The following is an 8,988-nucleotide window of genomic DNA, read 5'->3' as shown; positions in this document are numbered from 1 at the left end:
CGATGAGACGAGAGGCGTAAGCAGAGAGAGCCAGAGGTGTCCCTGAGACAGGAGACCGGCATCGAACGGTACGAAGACGAATTTTCCTTCGTGAGATCCAAGGAATTGTGAGGTTTTAGGCACCTGTGGTGATGCTGAGAGTAGGTCAGACAAAAGAAAGCTAACGTACACCAGGTGTGTTGGTCGACCAAGTAGCGGAGTGAGGTCGAACGGCAAGAAAGATTACAGATAGATAGATAGATTAGAGATAGATTAAAGATAGATTAAAGATAGATAAGCCCCCGTCCCCCTTCCTCTCTCCCTGTGTTTACTTCAGAACCACTATTCTCCCCATGACTTTCGAGGTTGTCTTGTTACCTCGGGGTTCTTTCTCTATCTGCACTTCCATATCTACCTAGAGACAGCGTAGTTATGAAAATGCTGGGGAGTGACTATCTGTAAGTGTATGAGACAACCGACCTATAAGAGCAAGATATGCGAGGAGCATAAGAAGCAGTCCGTTTATAATACTCGGACGTAACCCATCGGCACCTCCTGTTAAGAGAGTGGCTGACTGGAAGGAAGACACGGCAGCTAGACATACTGGCCATAGACACGTGTCTCTGTTTCACATAGACACAAGACGAACAGAAAGAGAGAAAGACAGAAAGAGGTCAAAGACAGGAAGACAGAGAGAAAGAAGACGAAGAAAGAGAGAGAAAGAAAGAAAAAAGGAATTAAGTCACGAACAGAAGAAAAAGAAAGATCAGCTGAGCTTGTCGACAAGGATCAGTGAGAGACAGAGAGAAGTGCCAGAAAGAGACAGATCTATCTCTATCCATCTATATGTAAGCAGAGAGAGAGAGAGAGGGATTCTGTCTGAGTATCGACTGAAGAGAGCTATTCGAGGCAGAAAGATTCATATAGGTAGATAAAGATGGGAAAAGAGTCGTTTAAGATGGTGATAGATGAGAATGCTAGAAGAAGAAGAAGGTAGAGATCTTGGGAATGAGGACGCTAAAATTAAGGATTGTTTACTGGACTCCAGGATTACGAGCCAGTGTACACACAGTGTAAATGAATGTAGACATCCATCCGTATCTATCTCAAAGATAAATGCTTTTCCGTTCTATAAGATTCAGCGGCGCCCCCTTCTTCTCTTTTCCTTACGCACTACAAGTCACCAGGGTAACGAACAATGGGCTGTTTCTATAGCTATCGTTAAGACAGGAACTTCTTTGCTTCTTGACTTTTTTCTTCCTCTTTCAAGTAGGATAGATCTTCTACAAGACAGATGGAGTACGAAACCCAAGAGATCTTCTTCCTGTCCAGATATGAAAGAAGGAAAGAAAGAACGACTGTGAAGATAAGTAGTATCAAATCTCATTCTTGACTCCCTTGTTGAGAAGAACTTCTTTCTTTCATTCCTCATATAGTTGTCTTTCCTTCACATATGCCTGGAGAAATCTTCTTGCTATTCGTAAGTTTCGGAAGAATAGATCTAGTTTGCATGGCATCCATGCCCTATGTTCGTCGAGGTGCGTGGCTGGCGGATGATCTCCTCTGTTCTGCTTCTTGTTGACTTCACCTTGATCGCATGCAAGCAAGCGACTCTTTCTTGTTTTTCTCTTTCTTCTTCGTTCTCACCTTACAGGAATGAAGATAGCAACAGAAAACATGAGAGCAGTAAGAGCTAAGAGAACAGGGCCGTCAGAGAAGCTTTCTCTTCCCCAGATTTCTTGAGGTGAGAATCCTAAGAGAGCCGCGATACGATAATGATCGCATAAGACGGGGAGAAAGAGAGAGTAGAGACATCCACTGACACAGAGACAAGCTTCAAGATAGGGTAGAGCTTGGCTAAAACGAGAGATGAATGATAGGAAAAGAAAAGTAGAAACCACTGTCCCTGTCCCGACAGTATAGAGAAGTTGCGGTGTATGGTGAAGAGGAGAGAAATCCGGGGTTGTCAGTGCAGTCATACAGCATTCAAGACATAAAGAAAAGATTGGTATAAACACGCTCCACCAGATGTTTCTTTGCATTTGTCTCTGAAAACACGAGAGACGAAAGAAAAGATACAAGGCAGAAAGAAAGAAAGAATGGACGGAAGGAAGGCTCAGACCAAACCATCTTTTCTAGATGATATGTAGCAGAGGGCTATCTTTCACCTAGTTAGCTAGGTGTCTCGTGATGTTCAAGGGGGAAAGAAGATCACATGAGAGGCCCTAAGAGCACAGATAGCTAGCTTGCCATGTTACATCATAGATACACAATAAGAGGTAGATGAGAAGGCCTTTGGGAGGGCATAGTAAAGTTGGTCTTCCCGAGGGAAGATAAGAAAGGTAGAAAGAAAGTAAGAAAGGAAGGACAGCGGAAGACTGAAGATACATATTATGACTACAACAACATAGATAACAACGGAAAGAGAGCACTCAAAAGAGAAGAAGTGAAAGAAGAAGAAGAATGTCACCGTGTGTGTGTGTCGTATAGAGGTAGCAGAGGAAGGAGCATGAGGTGGCGTCGAGTCTTTCTTCATGAAGGGATTTCTTCGATTCTTCTGTTTCACTTTCTATACAAGAGGTATATAAGGATAGATAGCTAGATAGAGAGAAAGAGACATAGACCGATAGAGAGATACACAAGTAGATGGAGTGAGGGTGAGGAAGTGAGTATTGGTGAACGAACAGAATAGAAAAAAGAAGATAACAAAGTTCATTCTAAGGTAAGGAAAGGCCTTCCCATCTATGTCGCCTATGTGAGATTGCTTCTGTCCTTCCTACTGGAGGTCCCTTGATCGACCACCGCTGCAGCAACACACTGAGAGATCCCCCCGATTCTATCTTCACAGCCGCAGCCTTCAGACCGCTCCTCACTCCTGGACACTCTATCTATACAACAGGCATATGAAATTCGTCGCTAGATGAAAAGAGAGAAAGAGAAAGTGATCGATATCTTATGTCTTCAAGAAGAAGAATACACCATCAGTAGCAAACCATACAGAAGATAGAGAGGAAACATAGAACTCTTCACCCATCTTCATAAGGCCCGAGTGTCTACGCGACGTGTCTACTTAGGTCCGGAGTGAGTTCGAAGAGGAACCCTGCTGTTAGGCTTCTTCTCTCTGCTCCTATGGAGCAGATTAGTTGAAGACCATGACAGATAGGAATATCTATTAAGGGCGACTACGATCATGAGCACCGACTGCTACCTCAGCCAGAAGACGAAGAAGAACCGTAAGTAAGAACCATAAGAGCATCAGAAGACTGACAGGAAGACTAAGTTAACGTTGGATGATGTTTTCTCTCTCTGTGTGTCAAGGAGGTACCTGAATGAAAGCGGCAAACTTTTCTTCATGTTTGTCATTCTCGAATCTGAGAGGAACGGGAAGTATCACCCGTAAGAGCTGTCGTAAGGGTCGTCTACGCCAGCACGTCTGGTGTTTCATGAACGATTTATGTTGTGTGAGTTTTCTTTTTAGTGAAGAGGTGTTCTTTGCCTTTCTCTCCTGCTTAGCAGGAGTCGTAATACTTGTTGTCATGATGAAGCTAGTCGGGGTCGACTTGCTCTCGCTATCACTACCGCTACTGCTATTAGAAGAACGGCTCCTAGAAGGAGGGTTGTTTCTACTTCGAGAGGACCACTTTCTCCTAGCTTCTTCTTTTTGACATTCTCTGGGTTTAGGTAGGAAAAGGCCTTTCTTCTCTTGAGCGCTTTTCTCTCCTTGGAGTAGATGAAGATGATGGCGAGAAGGATGTCTTCTTGCTTTCCTTTCATCAAGTGTCTTTATATGGGTAGCTGAAAGAGCCGTGTGACGAAGAGATGGCTGCGCTGACGGGGGAGGTTCTGTTAACACGTGGCGAGTATTATTCCCCTTACGAGTATGATCATTCCTGTTACTCGATGGTGGGTGTGTCTGCTGTTCTTTTAAGATCTTCTCACTCTTCTTCTCGTCCACGGCTATTTCAAGCGGGGTAAGTGTTGGAGGTGAGGTTATCTTCATCATGGCCTTATCATCCTCAGTTTTCTTCATGTTCCTTGAGGAGAAGATGAAGAAACTGCAACGGTAAGAAACGACGTACTAACAATTCTTGTTGGTCTCGTTTGTCGGGAAGATACCGGGGGGACGGGTATGCGCTGGGTGCTCGAGAAGGACAACTAGGATGGTGTTGATCTTCATGAGTTGTAGAAAGAGTAGGACTACTAGGAAGGGAATGAGTTGAGAGAGTTATCGGGAGGATGTAGTAGGTGCTGTTGTCGTAACGGAGAGAAGTTTTTAGCTTTTATCTAAGATGAGAGAATCTGTTCTTTGAGGAGGAGAAGGCGATAGATACTCTTGATATCCCCGGTATTACCCGGGCAGTCTTTCTCTTCTGCAATCAGGTCACAGCATGAAGACGATGAGGATAATCATGTTGAAAGCATTATGATGATGATGAGGGGGGAGGGGGTGAAAGGCATTCTGTTTCAAGCAGAGGAGGCGTGGTTGTGTTGGTGTGGAGAAGAAGTCTCGGAACAAAAACAACTTCCGAATAGATTAATTTCGGCTATAACTCAAATGATGAAAATGGACAGATCTCTCTCTTTCTATGTTGTTGGTACCTATCCCTGAGTGATGATTTCTGCATCTTAGAACCCACACAAATGTCCGCCGTTTGAACAGACCTTGTGACATGACTGGCCTTTGTACCGTCTGCGACAACCAAACATTCATTTTAGTATAGGTATCACCAGCCGGAAGAGAGGTCTACATGAGAATACATATCTCTCATCTTGCTCTAGAGGTTTACATGGAGAGGAAGCAGAGGACGAGACGGACAAAGGAGGGGAAGCTTGACGTAGGAGAAGCCGCAGCGAAAACATCCCAGTCTATCCCTCTCGAGATAGAGAGTCTGTTCGTTCTGGGTTGGATAATGAATCAGATGAAAGTACGGAGATTTCTTTCTTTCTTTCAACTTGAAGAACTTCTGTACCGTTGACGGTCTCCCTTCTGAAGATGACTGCTAGCTGCTGCCCGTAGAAGGACGAGTGTTCTTTTCTTGTTGTCCACAAGAGAGAAATTGACAAGAGTTTTCTGAACAAGAAGCTATCGAATCATCATTCTATGACCGCGACTCTTCGATGAAACGAACCGTTACTGACGCAGACCTTCTTCTTCACTCGGGATTTCTAACAGCATATACCACAGCAGAGGGGGCTGCCCCTAGGTCACCAGGTGTGTACTACTGGTGACGCTAGAGTTGAAGAAGAATTCAGGCGGGGAGATAACACACGGACACATTTACATTCCAACTCTTGCTGCTGGTGAGGTTCATGACTCACCAAACGTCTATGACTGCTACGGTACACCCAGCCTCTTCTTATCGGTCGGTCACGCCGGACCGGGACTGTGATCTGATCTCCTGTCGCCGCCTGCGCTTGGCTCTACAGCCTACCTACAAGTAGGTCCTCACGCGTTCCCAGTATGGAGAAGTAATCAGCTTCGCTGCTGGAGTTTTTGCCAAAGAGGTGGAGTTCGGAGAGATAAACCAAGACGACACAGGGGGAGCTGTATTTAGGGAGACAAGTATTAGCATGTACGATCAAGGGCAGGGGAAGGCCACCGCACCCTCCTAGGATGTGCTCTTCCCGACGTAGTGGTGCCACTCGCTCAGAACAGTCTGCTGGAAATTGCCGTGTGCAGACGTGCACTCGGGGACATTCTGTAACAGATGTCGCGCGCCTCAAGAATCAAGTATGGTTGGCCACGCGAGACACTGACCGCAAGAAACGTTCTTAGCGGTAAAACTAGATCTTTGGTGAGAAAGAAAAAAGGTGCTTTCTTGGGACGAGGTAACACGCCCACGACCAAAAATGTCCCCTAGCTCCAGTAGTGGCTCCCCATGCTACTCGAAGAAAAAAAAACTGCACGACAGTTGCAGTCAATTGTCAGCGGGAGTCGCTATCCTCAAACGAAAAGCCAAAGGAAGAGAAACTTGTCAGTGCGCACACAAAATGGCCAGTGACGAAGACTTGGAAAGAGGCCAGTGTTGCCCATAACGCAACGGCTTGTCATAAGTGTGAAGAGTTTTCCGGATACCGTGGGAGGAAAGACGCTTGCTGGGAAGTGGCAACACCTGGGAAAGCTATGCCCCATGCAGCCTATCTACCGCTCCTTTTGCCCCTTCCCCTTCTGTTCCTTCGCGTGGCAAAACTGAGTTGTGCTCGCACTGTCCGGTAAAGGGACATCAGTTTGGCGCTCTATTATTGTATGACGGTGAAGACTCACTCAAAAACTATCTACTTCCGCGTCTTGCGCGCTGGAATCCGTCCTGGACTGCACTGCACTCCGTGCCTAGTCAGCCGCCGCGTATGTCGCTGAATAGACACTGAAGCGCCTGCCTCTGCGATTCGAACAGCTATTCCTGGTCATTCAGACTATCTATTGAAGGTGTCCCATTTTTTCAAGCACCGGAAAGGTCTCCATGATGGTTCGGCAGAGCAGCACGATTCTTGCACACCGGCTTCGCCGTACGGCACTTCGCCTGCACACCCACTGTTCTGACGAACCTCGCTGCACACGAGGCCCCGCCCGAAACCCAGATTGCTCGACCCCTGGACTGGAATCCGGAGGTCGAGCGATCTGCTTTTCACTCAACAGTCCTCGTCAATCACTCAACCGTGGCTGACCCAACTCGGTCTGGTCTGCACCAAACCTCTTCTACCTCCCACACTAGGACCTACAACAAGCGCGCACCCGCTTGCCTTCCTCGACAAAACCAACACGTGCAGTCTGGTCCACAGCAACATGGCACCCCTGCCACCCGGCTCACACCCGCTGATCACAACAGGACCCCAACACGATCAGCCCAACTTAGCTATCAGGAAAAAAGCAGTTCCAAACCAACGGACAGTACATTAGTTCACGGGCTAGCCATGGGCTTCAAGAAGCATTTATGCGAGCGCCGGCTCGGAGCGGGACAGTTTGGCATAGATACCGGCGTACATACTGGCAACGACATCGAGCATCTTCCCTACCATCCACTTCCGTGCCTTCTTGTCCTCAAGGGCAGCCTTCTCCTCCTGAGCTGCTCTCACGGGTGCCGGTACCTCAGCTTCCGGCAACGCCGGAGCCGCTGCCTCGTACTCCATCAGAAGGTTGTTCAGCTTGTTGAGCTTGACTGCATCCCTGACAGGGCCGACAAGGAGAATGTGCAAGCCAACGGCTGCCGCAGCCAATGTAACTATCGCCTGCGTGGTGCGGTCGGTGGGGACGACACTGAAAAGGTCAGAAGGAATGTACGCTTTGAGGGACTCAGGCAAACTCGGGGCCTCCGCAACTTGAGGAAGGATGTGCTCGAAAAGTCTGGCAGTCGCTTCGTCCTTTGGAACAGAGGGGAGAATATCCTCCACTGCTTCCTGAGCGCCTGACATTTGGTAGTAAATGGCGCCTGCAGCAACCGCGGCAGTGACCAAGGCAGTAGAGACAACGACCATCTTCTTCTTGCTAAGTTTGGCGGCCTGCTTCTTCTCAGGGGATTTGGGGGCCCCTGGTGCTTCAACTTCTTCCTTCGCGAAGAGCTTCATGATGTCTTCCCTCCTCACGACAGCAAGAGCAACGCCAGCGACAGCAAAGAGTAGGAGTGCAGCCTTCCTCGCCAGGGATCCCGAGCTCTTCGCGGCCACTCTGCTGTTACGTGTAATAACGCTCGACACAGCCTGAGAATTGTCTTCTGCTCCGTCTTCGGAAGCATAGTCGTCGGAGAGCTCCTGAACCTGTTGCTTAACACCTTCAGACGATGAAGAGGCCTGGGCAACAGAAAGTGCGAAAACCAGGCCAAGTAGGACCAAGACCAGCAAACACCGGCGGTGGCCGCCCCGCACAACCGGGAACAGCCCGCTAAAAGACTGAGACACTTGTGCCATTTTGATGCAAACTACAGCAAAACGTGGAGGTACAGTAGAACCGTGGGTAGTGCCGCGTTCAAAATCCCGAAAAAACAGGCGTTTGTTAGGGCGGCAGATTCTTTTTCTCTCTGCACCGCTATAGCCGATACACGGGTCCTGCGTACAGCACGCAGGTGATCCCTTCTTAGGAGTGGGTCACCTCGTTCGTAATTGCACTGCTCGATGCTAACTGAAATTCTTCAAAGGGAAAGCACAACACAAGCCAAAATGCAATGCAGTCAAAAAAAATGAATCTGATCACAGTGCCTTCGAAATGCAACAACTCTCCACACCAGGTGAGGGCGCCAAACCTCTTTTTCAAATGTGGTCGCCACCGGTTCCGGTTGTACCGGAACACGGCCGGACCGAAAGGGCGGCAGCGGCGGCGACGGCACCACGGACCCGGCGGCCGCGCTGTTAGTCCCCTCCTCCGATTGTTGGCGCAACTACCACTATGCACCTGGCGGTCGCTCTGGCGCTCTTACGGATCCTTCTTCTATAGTAGCTTGGTCTCTCGTGTTGCAGTTTGCGGTCGGTGTTAGTGTGGTGGTTGTCAGTCCGGTCAACGGGAAAAGTCCGGTGGCGGCCGAGCGTGGCAGAGCTGGGCTAGGTGCACGGGACTCTTCACTCTCGGAACGACGCCGTAGCCCCGTCAGGCGCAGGTTCGGTGGTCCGTGTCACTGGTTTGTGGGACGGGTCCCTGACAGTTGTTGTCGCCACCGCCATCCAGCAGGCCAAAACTGAACGCCACTGTTGTTCGGGTGATTTGCCCCAAAAAGGTCAAAGCTTGTTTACTTGTTGACCACTCGTAGTTGTAGGTTCTGGGCCTTCCAGCAGCTGTACGGCGAGAGATAGTAGTAGGAGCTACTTGATAAGAAAACCCGGAGTTAGAGCATTCTCGAGAGCCCTGCATGTTCAGAAGAACCTGATCACTAGTCACTCATACCCTGGGGCCGAACGGCGCGGTGCAAGTTGCCTCCGGGTCTTGCCTAGCTTTGAAATGCTTGTTGTGGCGTGCGAGGAAGAGAAGCACCGGTTTCGGGGGGCACCTTCAAGGGGTGCATGAGAGCCCGCAAACAAAGCAAA

At 48.7% G+C, this 8,988-nt stretch overlaps 2 protein-coding genes across 2 annotated transcripts; both read right to left on the bottom strand.

The window, feature by feature from the left end:
• Nucleotides 1-409: 409 nt before the first annotated feature.
• Nucleotides 410-4,009, bottom strand: CSUI_010901 (3 5 -cyclic nucleotide phosphodiesterase domain-containing protein; the record flags this gene model as incomplete). Its single annotated transcript, XM_068071002.1, has 3 exons — nt 410-602; nt 1,627-2,027; nt 3,305-4,009. 3 exons carry the CDS (start codon nt 4,007-4,009, stop codon nt 410-412), a joined length of 1,299 nt encoding a protein of 432 aa, XP_067917023.1.
• On the bottom strand, nt 3,210-8,463 carry CSUI_010900 (uncharacterized protein). Its single transcript, XM_068071001.1, has one exon. The coding sequence runs from the start codon at nt 7,879-7,881 to the stop codon at nt 6,910-6,912; it is 972 nt and encodes a 323-aa protein (XP_067917022.1). The 5' UTR covers nt 7,882-8,463; the 3' UTR covers nt 3,210-6,909.
• Nucleotides 8,464-8,988: the final 525 nt, after the last annotated feature.

Source organism: Cystoisospora suis, assembly GCF_002600585.1.
Source record: "Cystoisospora suis strain Wien I chromosome Unknown contig_8811, whole genome shotgun sequence".
Lineage (NCBI taxonomy): Eukaryota > Apicomplexa > Conoidasida > Eucoccidiorida > Sarcocystidae > Cystoisospora > Cystoisospora suis.
Note: the sequence above shows the minus strand (reverse complement) of the source record. Positions and strands in the feature narration are given on the sequence as shown.